This window comes from Cydia splendana, chromosome 11 (assembly GCF_910591565.1).
Source record: "Cydia splendana chromosome 11, ilCydSple1.2, whole genome shotgun sequence".
In the NCBI taxonomy this organism is placed as follows: Eukaryota; Metazoa; Arthropoda; class Insecta; order Lepidoptera; family Tortricidae; genus Cydia; species Cydia splendana.
This window is the reverse complement of record NC_085970.1, coordinates 11,076,719-11,091,471: the sequence shown is the minus strand read 5'-3', so window position 1 is coordinate 11,091,471 and position 14,753 is coordinate 11,076,719. Positions and strand designations below refer to the sequence as shown.

General features: G+C 37.9%; 1 protein-coding gene across 5 annotated transcripts in view; it reads right to left on the bottom strand.

Annotated features, from left to right (window-relative positions):
• Nucleotides 1-2,200: 2,200 nt before the first annotated feature.
• LOC134794875 (uncharacterized) overlaps nucleotides 2,201-14,753 on the bottom strand; it is a 114,706-nt gene continuing 102,153 nt past the window's right edge. Inside the window, exons 9-17 of one of the 5 annotated variants that reach the window (XM_063766691.1) lie at nucleotides 14,255-14,480; nucleotides 12,037-12,165; nucleotides 10,347-10,494; nucleotides 9,503-9,644; nucleotides 6,973-7,092; nucleotides 6,192-6,387; nucleotides 5,121-5,264; nucleotides 4,510-4,662; nucleotides 2,201-3,203 (exon numbers count right to left, since the gene is read on the bottom strand). In XM_063766691.1, coding sequence (XP_063622761.1) covers nucleotides 3,086-3,203; nucleotides 4,510-4,662; nucleotides 5,121-5,264; nucleotides 6,192-6,387; nucleotides 6,973-7,092; nucleotides 9,503-9,644; nucleotides 10,347-10,494; nucleotides 12,037-12,165; nucleotides 14,255-14,480 — 1,376 coding nt within the window. In that variant the 3' untranslated portion in view covers nucleotides 2,201-3,085. Of the gene's footprint in view, nucleotides 3,204-4,509; nucleotides 4,663-5,120; nucleotides 5,265-5,684; nucleotides 5,794-6,191; nucleotides 6,388-6,972; nucleotides 7,093-9,502; nucleotides 9,645-10,346; nucleotides 10,495-12,036; nucleotides 12,166-14,254; nucleotides 14,481-14,753 lie in introns of those variants that run through there. The other 4 variants (XM_063766692.1, XM_063766693.1, XM_063766694.1 and 1 more) reach the window with 4 other exon arrangements.

The following is a 14,753-nucleotide window of genomic DNA, read 5'->3' as shown; positions in this document are numbered from 1 at the left end:
TAGTTTTTAATAACATATTATAAAATAAAATATTTATGATAAAAAATAACAATAATATCATCCCTGCTTTCAAGGTTATTTTACGAAGTTACTTTAATGCACTTTAAGTAGGAAATCTAAAATTACATTTCTACAAAAGTGTGACAGTGTGAAAACTTTTCAGGTGGGAAGCCATGTTGCCAGGGTGGAAAGAAATAAATCAGCTATAATAAAATGTAATTCTCCGCTATAGATGTCCTATTAACTGCATAATAGAATTAAGCTTAGAGTAGGACATAATATTTTAAACGCTAAACCTTTTTGCTATTCGCACCACATGCTTATATTCTTTTAATTTATATATGTATCTACTTAATACTTAGGGTAGAATAACACTGCATCGATTCTACGTTACCTTATACTTTAATTCGGCGACAGCATTAGGTGAACGAGTCAGTCTGATTTCACCTTTACATTTGTTAGAATGGATGCTATGAAATTTTAATCTAGGTTTACAATATTTAATGCTTAAATATGTTAAAATTATATAGTTTATGTTTGTCACGTTCAGTGTTGGATACTTTGTACGAAAGAAATGTTAGTACTTATAATACTCATTAATTTAAGTAAACTCATGCACGATCACGCATAAAATGTAAAATTATTTAGTGCATAGTTTAGTTTAGTAAATAAATGTTTAAATTTAAAAGGAGTCTATTTTCTTACCCGCCTCCTAAGGGCCACTTGCACCATCTCACTAACCCGGGGTTAACCGGTTAAACCTGGATTTACCATGGTTACCAATACAATTTGACACTGGGTTAACGGTTTAACCGGTTTACCCCAGGTTAGTGGAATGGAGCAAGTGGGCCTATTGTCCTAAACTATTAAAATAAAACAACAAGTTCCAATAAAAGATCTCTTTATTATATAGGTACTTAAACGATGTATATGAATACAATATCTCTGGAAGCAACTGAAGGGACTCTGAACATTAATCAACACATTTCTTCCTTACCAATAGGTGCTACATCCTAAAAATATAGGAATTTGATTATCATTTATATTTAGTTACATATACATCGCAACAATATAGTAATAAAACGAGAAAATCAATAAAAAAAGCTTTATTAACTAAAATTTCATCATATCCGTAAAACGGCTAAGAATAACAGTTAATAACCAATTTATGTCAAGTTTTACTTTTATTAACATAAGTAATGATTAATATAGTCTTATTTCATAAAATCAAAATCAGTCTCACATCAACTGCCATATTCCAATTTTAATATTTAAAAAATATATAATTACTTTAAAAATGGAACCTGGTTGTTGATGTTGCCAGTTTTTAAAACGGGCCATATAAAATCATCGTTGTACAATGAAAAAATGTATGCAACGTAAAGTAATGTCGAACGATAATAGACAATTCACTTACACTAAGATTTTAGAGAAACATTTTTGAAACAGTAGGTACATACTAGACCTCAGATTATAAAGACTCCCACTTCTTGCAGAAAACATCGGGACTAATCGGAATTACTCTCATGATTTAGATCAAGTAATTCATTCTATAGACGAAAATATTGTAAAGAAATTCTATAGACATTTTCAAACTATGTTACCGACATTGCCTAAAGGCGGGATTCCACCAGTGTGCGGCACTGTGCAGCACAAATCACAATCATATTCATTAGAAATATGCTTGTACCGCACAGTGGTGGAATCCCGCCTTTATTGAGTTGTTATTTTACAGCAGTCAAAGTAATTCGATATTTCTACAATGACTTAAAAATACACATATTCAAAGAGAAGCGGCCTTATTCATAAAAAAGTCTTTAATCAATACTTGCTTTTAACTGACATTATGTTTGTTTATTCCATGCAATGTATTCAGGTAATTTCGGAAGTTGGGTAAACACGAAAATCATTTACAATCACTCATACTCCGTTGTAATAAGAGTCCCTTTTCGGAATTATTCATTACTTTTTTTCGGAAATAACCCAAACACATATTACATTGTATGCTGGTAGCTTTTATGAAACCAAATGAATGGAAGTTCTAACTGAAATCTTCTATAAATAAGACCGTAGACCTTATTTGTGTCATTATGATTAACTCCTACTTTAAAATTAGGAAATCTGAACAACATTTATAATTGGTAATAATGGACTTTATTACTATTAGATCCGCCATAGAAAATACTTTAACTTGACGCAATAAATATATCTACTGTTCTATTTTCATATGTATAAAACAGTATAACCACACAATCAACAAAACATGCAATTATTTGTATAATAAATGGAACGTCCTGTTCCTGTTACAAATGCATTTTAATAACACGCTCGCATAAAAAATAACGTATGAAATAGCTATACCTACATACCTATTTGATTTATAGTAGAAAAAATAATTATCAATATGGCAACCCTAAATAAATTTATTTTTTAATCTAATCACACTCGCACAACACTATGACTTGAATTTCAAACGTACAAACTATGAGGTCAATTCAACACATTTAATTATCTATTCTCTATCACAATATTAAAATAATCACTGAAACATCACAATAATATTTCTGCGAAAACTACAACAGATATAACTATACTCTGTCAATGTATGATTCTGGTCATTGAACAATCATGCGATTATTTAAAAAGTTACAAATCTATAACCTACATTTACATGTACAGTTAACCGTTTTGACTCCTAGGCCACTAGAACTGTACGTACTCGTACGTACATTCCTAGGCCACTAGGACTGTACATACTCGTACGTACTACGTACACTACGTATCCGTAAAATTAGCTTACAACAGCCGGTAAGTTTGCCGAAAACAATATTTTTGACAATAAAATACCACTGAGTCAAGTAATGTTGAAATGGCTGCCTTGGCAATGTCATTTAACACATTCATTGCCACTAAGTGCTACGGGTTACGCTCGTAGCGCGTAGCCACGTCTTTGCCGTATGTAGCGCGTAATCGCTACGAACGGTGTACCCGACAGTCGGGTTCTTGGCCCTGAATGAGTTAATCAATTACAATTAATCAAAGACCAGTGTCCTACCGTATAGCAATAATTCGTCAGAGAGTTTGTCTATGGCACGGGCTCCTCGTCAGTCCCCTCCTCGGAGTCGTACACCGGTGCTCCGTTCTTCATTTGAATCACCGACTTCTTCCGGTGTCTATGCTCTTTCAGATCTTGCTCGATGTTTCTGGAATAAAAAAAAAGTTTAACAACAGAATAAGTAAATAGTCACCTTGAAAGTACCTTATAAGCAGTGGTATTTTACTCGTTACCTTGTACGATGTACGCACATCTGCAGTGCGTTAATAATTTGCACAATTGCTGCCTATTTCATCAGAATCATGATTTTTAGGGTTCCGTAGTCAACTAAGGTACCCTTAGATATAGTTTCTGTCTGTCCATCGGCCCGTCCGTCCGTCTGTCCATCCGAACAGCTTAGCTCTGTGATCGTTAGTAAGTACACAAATTATGCTAAACTGGCCTATGCCATAACAGTTTAAGCTCAAGGTTAGTTATAAATGTTATAATAGATTATGCCATAAAGAATTCTCAAAAGTAAAACTATGCCAAAACAAAGGGGAACATTTTAAGCATAGGTAGGTAATTTTAACATTCAACGCGCACCCGCACAGTGCCTACATAATGACTACTATGTAGGTATAAGGTATGCCTATTGTGACGGACAGGCAACTACGGAACGCTGAAGATAGCCCGACATGCTCTTGGCCGGTTTTAAAATTTTGATGGCATTGATAGTTAATAACTACATAACTATTAGTTATGTAAGCACAGTTATATTCTCTACCTGCATTGCGTTACATACCAATCAAATTGACAAGGAAACAACTGCCGTTATGAGTGAAAAAAAAACATGAAAATATCCCCATTTTTAAAACAAGTAAGTGGACGAAGGTCGATAAAAACTAATTTATTTTCTAGCTTTTACCCGCGACTTTGTCCGGGCGATTATGCCGTTCAAGGATCGGGTTGTAGCCACCAGCGGCGCTGTCGCTAGATCATAGATGCTGCTTAAATCATCTACAAAGATGCACAAGGCCTGAATGATGATTTGTTTTTGCGATAACCTGTCCAAGCTCTACTCATGGTGGTTGATGAAAGCCGCACCTAACAGTTAAACGCAAGCGTTTTTTGACTAGTTTTATTAGGATGTAAGTTTTACAGGGGCCACCTTACGCTAATGAGTGGATGCAAAGCGCTCTTCAGTCCAGTCCAGTGGTTCAGAAATTTACTTGTGCCCCTTGTTGAACGCCAGCGTTCTTAAACTGGTTATGTTAAGTTGTTAGTTTTACTGGGGCCTACCTTGCACTGATGAGTGGATGTAAGGCGCTTTTGAGACTGGTAAACAAGCGCGGATGTGACGTGCAGCCACATCTCTCGCGCAATCCAGTGGTTCAAAAACAGAACACTTGTACCCTCTTCAAGTCGTGGTGTTTGAACGGTCATGTTAAGTTATTCGTTGTAGAGGGTCCTACCTTGCGCTGATCAGTGGATGCAAGGCGCTCTTCAGACTGGTGAACAGGTACGGATGTAGTCTCTCGTGTAGTGCCAGCACATCTCTCGCACAGTCCAGTTCGGAGATGGAACGCCGCACTTGTACCGATTCTGTTGAATGCTCACGTTCTTCTCTGGAAGTAAAATATTAGCAGTTTTAGCTAGTTATACAAACTAAATTTTAAATAAAATTGTTTAAAGTAATAGGCGTTCATAGGAATGAAAAACTGTAAGAAATTAAAAATATGGCGCCTAAGCCCTTGAACGCCGTAGAAGGTTCCTTGGACCTTTAATCCATTGACCGGCAAAAACGGCTACAGACGTGTACATGGTAACAATCTTTATGCATTCCAATTAGGTTAAGAAGGCGTGTTATATCTATATATACGCCATTAACCCTTTGAACGCCACGCCTATGAGTATACATAGCGCCAACGACGTGTTGCGTTTTCACATTGTCCGATCCGATAGGTATCGATTGTAGGATCCTACAACAGATATTTACATGTAGGTTCCTACATCCGATATCGGATCGGACAATGTGAAAATGGTCTTATTCAGTAACCGCATGGATAGAATAACAAAAACTAACCCATCATTCCCCGCGTGGTGCGCGTCGGGCAGCGCTGGCGCCGCCTCGGCGCGGAAGGCGGGCAGCGCGCGCGCGCCGCTGAACGCGTCCAGCGCGCGCGAGCGCACGTAGATCAGCGGCCGAATTATGCGCAGTGAGTGCTCCCTGGAAAGAACAGTTTATGCTAAGAAAAACACATAAAAGTGGTAAAACATTGCGCCTAACCTCGCCCTCCTCTCAATTGTTTTCAAGGACACTTTATTTGGTGTGGTTCTTGTCCAGGAAATCCAAAAAAATCATGCCCATGAATGCAAGGAGGAATCGGAACAAAAATTTCTGGAATCTAATAATGAAGTTCTTAACATTGGAGCTTGAAAAATACCTGACAAGGGTGAGGTGTGATTTTGTGAATCATTTGGGAAATCTCACAAGCGGTAACGAAAGTTTCCATATTGAAAATAGGGAATGCCGTTTCCCATAGGAAATTGTTAGTGTCTGAAATGTAGATATATAACAATTTTGGAAACTTTTCATCGCCACGTCAGTAAGCAATCTGTAACACAATCATTTTTATATTACAATAGTCGTTGTTACATCAACTTACCTCACTTTATAGTGGGGTTTGACAGCGCCGAGTACGTCGCAATGGCAGAGGCTGAGCACTAAGGTGTTATTCTCCATTTGCAATGACCCGCTACAAGCAGCGTGTGAGGGAATGGATATGATACTCGTATTAGAAAATTACTCTCAAGTGTGATAAATTTTTATCTAAATAAACACTATAATAGTTATTGAAAAATAGTATCAGACTTAAGCGTTTTTAATTAATACGGATTCGTGGGTGTAACTAAAGTTTTTTTATAATCTTACCTTAATTCTAAAGTGTGTTCTAATGATTTAGTTGCTTCGTTACGCCTAATGGATAATCAATAACATACTAAAATATATCATGACTATATATAGCTACAAATATAAATACATAACTCTTCGTACTATACCTTAACCCATGTTTAACTCCACCGTCCCGGACGCACAACCAAGAAAATAGTTGAGATGGTCGCACCTTTTTAGGTATTAGGTATCCGAGCTTACCTGACTCTATAATGAGCCTTGACAGTCTCTAGCGCGCCGCCATGGAACGCGCTAGCTATGAACGCTCTCGCAGCATGGTCTAGATGTTGTGCGATAGCTGCGACGCCGTAGCCGTGAGCGGCCGCCGCGGCGTACGCGCGCCGCCGGACCGCGTGCGACGCCCAGCGGTGGAGCTCTGCGCGGTTGCTGTTGCGCCCTGAAATACAAAGGGTTAACTGTTACACCAAACACGTTATATCAAGTCTACGAAAAAGCCCCAGATGCCACGATATCATATGACATCTATAACTACAGATCGAAATTTGTAATAAATAGATCCACAAAAATGTTGTTCTAGTCAGGTTACTATTTTATATCTTCTTTTGAAATTTACTTTGAATAGGATTTACTGCGAATTAAACACAAATAACTTGAATAACAACACTATCACTTTTGTTTCGTCGCTGGCTGGGGTCGTGGGTTCTGAGGCACTTCATCAATCATATCAAACTAGCAAACTTTCTGACTAACCTAGAATTTATAAATAACCAGCAATTCTCAAGGCTTTTTGTGACTAGCTATATTGGATCTTAGATTAGAGAATGAAATCCTTCGTGAGATCCTGTGTTGTTGAACAATGTCCCTTAGGGTGGTATTCCACCTGTACAATTTCTTTGTCCAATGTGTCTTGCGTCTCACATTTTACTTAGTGAGATACAGAGATGCACAGACATTGGACTTAAGATATTGGATAGATAGAATACCACCCTTACATAGGTATCATACATATGATGGAACTTACTTTGCGAGTCTTCGTCGTCCAGCTTGTCCTGGTAGATGAGCTTCACGCCCAGGGTCCGGCAGTACGCCATGAGGTGCAGCGGGTCCACGTCCGAGTTTGACTCGTGCACGAATAACGCTCCTGAAATTTTAGTGGAACTTCTTTACCACCACAATAATGGCCTACAACAGTTAGGTACCTATAGACCGCGGGCCAGGAGCAAATATCGTCAGTCATCGCCTCCCGCTTGATACTTTGTCAGATGAAAGTTTAAATGCTATCATGAATTAAAAAAATAGTCAGCCGGTTGTATCGCGGTGGAAAGACCGTCAGTTGATCACATGAACATGTAAAAAAAATATTTTTATGGCAATAATAAAAGTTACTATTCTTCTAAATCTGTAATAACGAGAACTTCTAAACGAGAAATAACGACACTGCATTAATTTAAGGATGTTAGATGAGCGATGTGTCTACTAAGTAAAATGACAAAATTTTACGTATTTACTTTTTTAACTGATTTCCATTTGCTAATAAGAGCTTTTGGAGTGGACGGATGGCAAAAGCTAAGGTGGTGCCGGTGGTGGTACTAGTGCTCGACATGCTAATGCCCAATAGATGACACCCTGCTGTCACCTCAATTGACAATGACTTAAGTTTCAAGATGACATGTACTGGGACCGCGTCGAGCACCAGTACCACCACCTTACGACGTCCATAAACTAAGAATAGTAGCGAATCAAATAAGTATGTGCAAGAAGCTTATATAGTTTGTCAATGGACTGTCTCATGTCAATCATAGACAGAGAGAATTATACTATCTTTGTCTTAGACTAGTACTAGCACCCAAAAGAAAAGGATGAGTATGTTTTCCTGGTTCTTACTGACTGACAAATTGTTTTGACCAACTATAAAATGGATTAAAGTCTCTGCAGATAACTTTAGATTAAAATAGGGTATTTGACTGTATTTAAAATAAAATATTTTACACCATGCATGAAATAAAGCACCAGAAGATTCATTAATGAACGTAGACAGCAGTTATTTTTAGACACAATTTCTATTTTAAAACCCGTATAAAACTATAAAGAGTAGGTAATTCGATTGTGACGTCACATGCTAGTGTTCCATATAAATTCCATAGTTGCAAAATCGTTTTGACAGTTCGAAAAAAGAAACAAATTTGACTAGAAGTCAAATACCCAATATAGTAGGGCTCCCCTACAAGATGGTATTTTTGAGTTTACTCGAGCGCGTCAGATTAAGATATGAGTGAGATCTTGCTACCCCGTGTAGTCTACCTTTACCCCTTTTAGCCATCTATGTTGAGCCCTTGGTTGGTGGGGGGTTCAAAAAATTGTTAAGCAGATTGTGGATTTGGTCATATTACTCCAAATTAACGCTATAATTGTGCTATTACTAAATCTGATAATTATTTGCACGCATTTCCTTAATCTGACGGTTTTAATGTAAAAATTAGGCGTCAAACTTGTGTTCGTCAGATTAAGAATATGCCTACAAATAAGTGTTATATTAAGTTATAGAAAAAATATAGTATTAACGTGGACAAAAACGACCAAACCCACAAACTGCTTAACGATTTTTTAACCCTCCACTAACCTCCCGAAATTAAAAAAAAAATTGTAGACGCTTTCCGGCTCGCTGGAAAAAAATAACTTTATATAACTTTTTTTTCTTCTTATCATCTAATATTTCGATTCCAATAGGTCTGTACGACGCTCGAGTATGTACACATTTAGAACGTCGGCTCCCCAACTAATAGGCTGGCAATGATGGTGTTACTTCTGTATTTGAAGGCCCTGTTCCTTGACTTGTAATAGTACATTATTGTCGAGGCTCGGAAGCAGCTACTTGCAGGCTGAGGATTCGTTTTAAACGGACGACCTTGGGAGTCCGTTTAATTGAATCCGAAGCCAGCAAGTAGCCTTCCAGCCGAGTCATTTAAAGTGCTTTTCTCAAAAATGGTGCAAGAAATATAAATATCATAGAAATGTTTTACAAAAGCAACGTTCTTACGTATATATTTTCACAGAAAAAAGTAGAAATAATTGAAAAAATTAGCTTTGCCGCCTTTTTATTTTTTTTATAAAAAAATAGATGTGTATTTTTCTGCCGAAAATACGCCAACCTATTTGAGACAGCTAAATAGTCGCGGTACTAATCATCTGTTTGGCTGTTTAATGGGCCTGTGCCTTCATTTGATATGGCCATTTCAACTTTTAAAAAGTTTGGAACTCGACAAATAATGGAATTTGTATGCAACATTGCAGTCCCAAAATCGAGACTGAGGGGCTACCGCGAAAACCGAAATTCGCAAATTGCGGGGATCTTACTCTTTTACTCCAATGAAGGCGTAATTAGAGTGACAGAGAAAAATGCCCGCAATTGACGATTTTCGGTATTGGCGGTAGCCCTACTGCAATGTTTTTAACTTTTTAATTTTTGACTGACCATAAACTACGCGCTTCGCGACCTATTTTTTAAACGGCAAAGTCGACTTTGCCGTCCATTTTTGAGAAAAAATACTTACCGATGCTAAAGTGCGTGCCCTTGGACCTTGCGTAGAACTGGTACTGATGCATGGTGTGGAGAAGCGCGATGGAGTCCCGGCCTCCTGACAAGCACACCAGCACCTTGTCGCCGGCTCGGATCATGTTGTATTCTTGAATCGCCTGGAATTACAAGAGTTTGTGTTCACATATTAACTCACATTTATAGACGGGTCTAACGCGGAATTTATTCAATTACCTTACACTTTAATTAGTTAGCCGCGACCACGACCAGTGAAATCTGTGCCGAAACGTCGGTAAATAAAGGTAATTGAATAAATTTCGCGTTAGACCCGTCTATAAATGTGAGTTAATATGTGTTCAAAACGCGGAAGTTTTAAATATTAGTTTGTGTTCAGTTCTGGTTTAGTTGGAGGTCAGGCGATCTTCACAGTGATGTCGCAAATGTTAACCGCCATAACTGGACAGCTCTCAATTATGACGTGCGCTTACCTAGGTGTCGTATCTTTGCAGTTTATATTTGGCTAACTTCGGTGAAAACGTGATTTTTGCCGTGCCGTGACCCATCTACGGCACCGCATACCTAAGATGCATGCTATTCCACCTATCCAATTTCTTTGTCCAATGTGTATTGCGTCTCACTTAATGAGAGAGTGAGACGAAATGACATCGGACAAAGAAATTGGATAGGTGGAATACCATGCACCGTTAGGTATGCGGCGCGGTAGATGGGTCACGCAACCTACAAGGCAAAAATCACAAATAACTTTTTCCAAATAGATTCACTACTAAATGCAGTGTTTGCAGTCCAAGGGTAAAGATTCAAAGAACGTATCCTTTTGTCATCTCTGTGGTGGGTCTCACCTCAACCGTGGGCTTCCACACATCCTTCGGCGGGCAGTGCCACTTGCCTTCGTCGTCTAACGTAAAGTCGGGTAGCGACGTATCGGAGCACGCACTGCTGTCGTCCTGCTCTGACTCCTCCCAGCAGCACTCAGGCTTGAACGAGCTGCTGTGGAAGAGGAAAAGAGAAGATTTAAATAAAGTCGATATTATTCTGTAAGTATCGCTTGGGCTGAAGCACAAAAGCGGTTACATATGCAGGCCAAACACTTAAAAGCTATTCTGCCGGCTATATCGGGTTCGCAAGTCGCCGTGGCTATTTTTGCTCAGTGTTGCAATTCAGAAAGCAGGTAAGTATGGGTAGTACCCACAGACACTGTATCCTAAAGACATATCATAGTCGCGCTACTCCCTTTGCCATCCTTACTCGATACATTGTCTGTGGTAGTACCTAATGTGGTAGCTCTTTTCAGAATGTAAAATTTTAACAGTTCATGAAAAAGTCACGTTATTTTTAGCCTTAGATCAAATGTGTAATGATGAGTTTAAAATACCTATTGTCAATCAAAGGTTAATAAGAAACAGAGATAGTAATAAATTGCTGGTACCTAGTTTTACGAATTATTATGGCCAGAGATGTAGGAAATATTTAGTCCCTAAGATCTATAACGAACTACCGTCGGATTTAAAGACCACAAGGATGACAAAACAAACATTTAAAAAGAAATTAAGTAGTTTTCTATTAAATAAGATAAAAGATCAAGTGCAACCTATGTAAACCATACACTAAGTTTTTTATATTGTACGCTCAGACCATAGAGTTGACCCCTTAACTTCATACCATAAATAAAAAGTATTTGTTTAAAAATGAACCTTAATAGCTATCAATAGTTTTCTAAATTGAAAATGCCATATTGGGCTACGCATGCGGTAAAGGGTTAAGTAGATAAGTTTAAGTTACATATAAATAAACTACCTAGTACTTGCATATTAAGCTAATTATAATAGGAGCCTCGTCTGCCAACAAACCGCTATGTGGTTTGGCAGAAGAATGTATTGTATCTAAATGTAAGTAAGCTTGTGAATAAACGCTTTATTTTTTTATTTTTTTTTAATAGCAACGAATTAGAGGGGCTACCGCGAAAACCGAAATTCGCAACCTTTCTCTTTTACTCCAATGAAGGCGTAATAAGACTAGACAGAGAAAAATGCCCGCAATTTGCGACCTTCGATTTTCGCGGTTATAGCCCAGAGCTCATTGTATAGGTAGGTAAAGCGTTATGTTATTGCTATAAACTAAGATGGGTTAAGGAACTCGCGGGACGCTCTAGGCTACTAATAATAATATAATAAAAAGCCAAAACAATAACGTTTATTCCAACGGCCATTGCTATTTAGCCTTGACATCGACTGAGATCATCAGCCAGGTCACATAGATGAAAAACTTCTGGGTCTTCTGGCAATTCTATCCTCTTAGGATTTCCAAAGAAAAGCTTCTTTATGGTTCCATTAAGACGTTGCCTTCAGAAACAATTAGGAAAAGATGAACAGAGTGAAATCTAAAGGGCTGCCAAATGCAGATCCTATCAAGAGGTTATATACCTTTACCAGGATTCTCAGACTAAGATTCTCAGACTAATCAAACTAAGATGTTCTCAGTAAATATCGCGCTCTCTGCATAAAGGGCAATGTCAGTACTTAATTCCCTCACCCTTTCTCAAAGAGCTCGTCCCGCGAATCCCTCTGGTCGGTCCCGTAGCCGCTCGACCCGCTCGAGCGCGAGCTGTTCTCCGAACCGCTCGACGCATTCGACGATCGGCTGGACCGTTTATCCTTACATCTGCAACGGGGAACACTTCGACTGAGAAGTTGCTATTGTAGAAACAATGGACCGTAGTTATGTAGAAAGCGACCAATTCAATATTTTATCAATACGTATAAGATGGACAGACGATATGGTAACATTTTTTAATAGGGGAGTTCGTTGTAAAAGGTCAGCGAGAGATAGATTTTTGTCTCGGTTTAAAGGTTATATTGAGGAATTTGAACATCATTGAAATTTAGACGGGTTAGTTAGTTAGTTATACTGGGCATTTTCCGCAAGTCGACAACCATTGTGCCTATTTTACGTGAAAACGAGGCAGCACTACTCTAGCCACCCCAGCTCCTCCATGAAACCTAGCAGTGTCTTCAGGTTGCTAACTGCCTGCTTCAGTGTGCACGGAGTCCCTAGGTATTGGTTCCTGTATACTTCTACCTGCTTACAGTGTAGGAGAATATGTTTTGCTATACTTGGTCAAGCAGATCTTGTCAGTAGAAAAAGGCGGCAAATTTGAAAAATGTAGGCGCGAAGGGATATCGTCTCATAGAAAATTTGAATTTCGCGCCTTTTTTTACTGACAAGATTTGCTTGACCATCTATATTTAGACGGGTTATTAAATACTGAAATATCGCTCCATATTATAATGCGATATGTACTACATTTTCATTCACATACGTTCAGTTCAGGAACGCTATATCGATAAAGTTTTGTAATTTAACCGAGTCGAATCAATTTTTTTGAACACCGAAAAGTCGAATTAATTTCAACCGATATTCCGTCCGTATACAAAGCGCGCAATAATATTGACATGCAGTTATGGCTCTACAAACAAGATTGTGTCAGATATTTTTGAGTGATTCGTTGTATAAGATATTGCAGCTACATAGGAAATACCTACGTATTTTACCGAGGACGGCAAATGTATGTGCATAGATTCCGATATTAGGTACCTACTTAGTGAACTAAGTAAAATGAAATATAACTAAATAAATTACAATCCTCTACTTGTCTAGTGGAATATCTAAATTCGCCAGTCATTAAATTAATTCAAAAGAAATCAAATCAGACCATTATGATCTTTCTCGAATGATTGGCGAAGGTCGAGCGGCTTGGCGCCGGCAGGGCCGATAACGTTGGCACTGCCATTTGGCACCGCTGCCTGAATAGAAATAGTTGGGATTGCCAATAGATGCATTCTGGTTATGATAGTGCAGTAGGTATCTCATGCGCTTCGAACTGATTGCTTGAGAAATCTCTTTTCTTATTGATCCAAAAAATCTTATATCTTTCTTATTGATCAAAAGATCTTAATTTAGGTATTTTCGGACATCGCCCTTAATTGATTACTTAGATAAAACATACTTCCTATACCATACAGGTACCTACATATAATCTTGCCTAAATACCGTCCAAAGTATTAGTTTTACCAAAGTCATCATATTACCTATGGTCGTAATTTATCATTTCTGCTTCGATTAAACCTTAATTAACAAAATTATCCAATTTCATACACTTATGATTATGAAACAAAATGTTTGTTTTTTTGAACATTTTCATAATACATACCTACATGAAAAAAAATTGACAATAAGTGGATAATTTAATGCTTGGATGATAGTACCTAGCTGGTAAAACACATCTCGACCTTTTAGACATCTATGTTATAATATGATGAGCCTCATTGTCTGTCTTGCTCATCAACATAATTACATGAACATTAAAATGTGTAGCGGAACATAAGGATAAAAGTCAAAGTCTGAAAGATAATTTGTCCGTTGTCTAGCGTAATAAATTGTGAAATGAAGCATACCAGACCGCCTGACGGATTGCCAACAAACTCAGCAGCTAATTTGCTTTGAAATTGACACTGGCTTAAACTATTGCCAAATTTTACAACGAGAGTATTAACCTTTGACTAACGACTTTTTCTTCATCGATTAACACTGTATCGGACTACCTACCTATATTTCCAACCAACAAGACTTTTAATGGCTTCTAGAGATTCTCCTGGTCTGCTAAATACAATGTATCTACGAGAAGAAAAACTCATGTCGAGAAAAACTCTGCTAGAAGACGTAACATAAGTTGCCTGACTAATTAACTGACCTGTCTTTATTTTCCTGGTCGTCAGGTATGTCAAAGACCACTCTTCCTTCAGCAACCACCTCACTGTATCTCTTGGCGGAGCGACCGTGGTCACCCGAACACACTGGCACCCCCTCGATGATGTCTGGCACCTCGCTTTTATCATGTTTTTGGCACATTCTCAGTCTACCCTGAAGCTTCTTGGCTTTGTTGGTTGTTGTTGGGTCAGAAGACGTTCGCCATTTTACTGTAAAAATAATTTTAAATTAATAGCACAAAGTCGCATTGGTTAATGGTTCATGCGGTCAAGAGAAAAAAACAATAAAATCTTGTCGTTCAAAAGCACTTCATTTGATCAATAAAATGCGGATTAAAACTGGACGACAACTGTACAAAACTAGATTTCATAAAAACAATGAATGGCACTTGTAATAATGCCATAGCGTAAATTAAATTGATGCATGTTTTGATTGATTTATATTACTTACTAGAATTTTCTACCGTAAATTCTTGCTAAAAT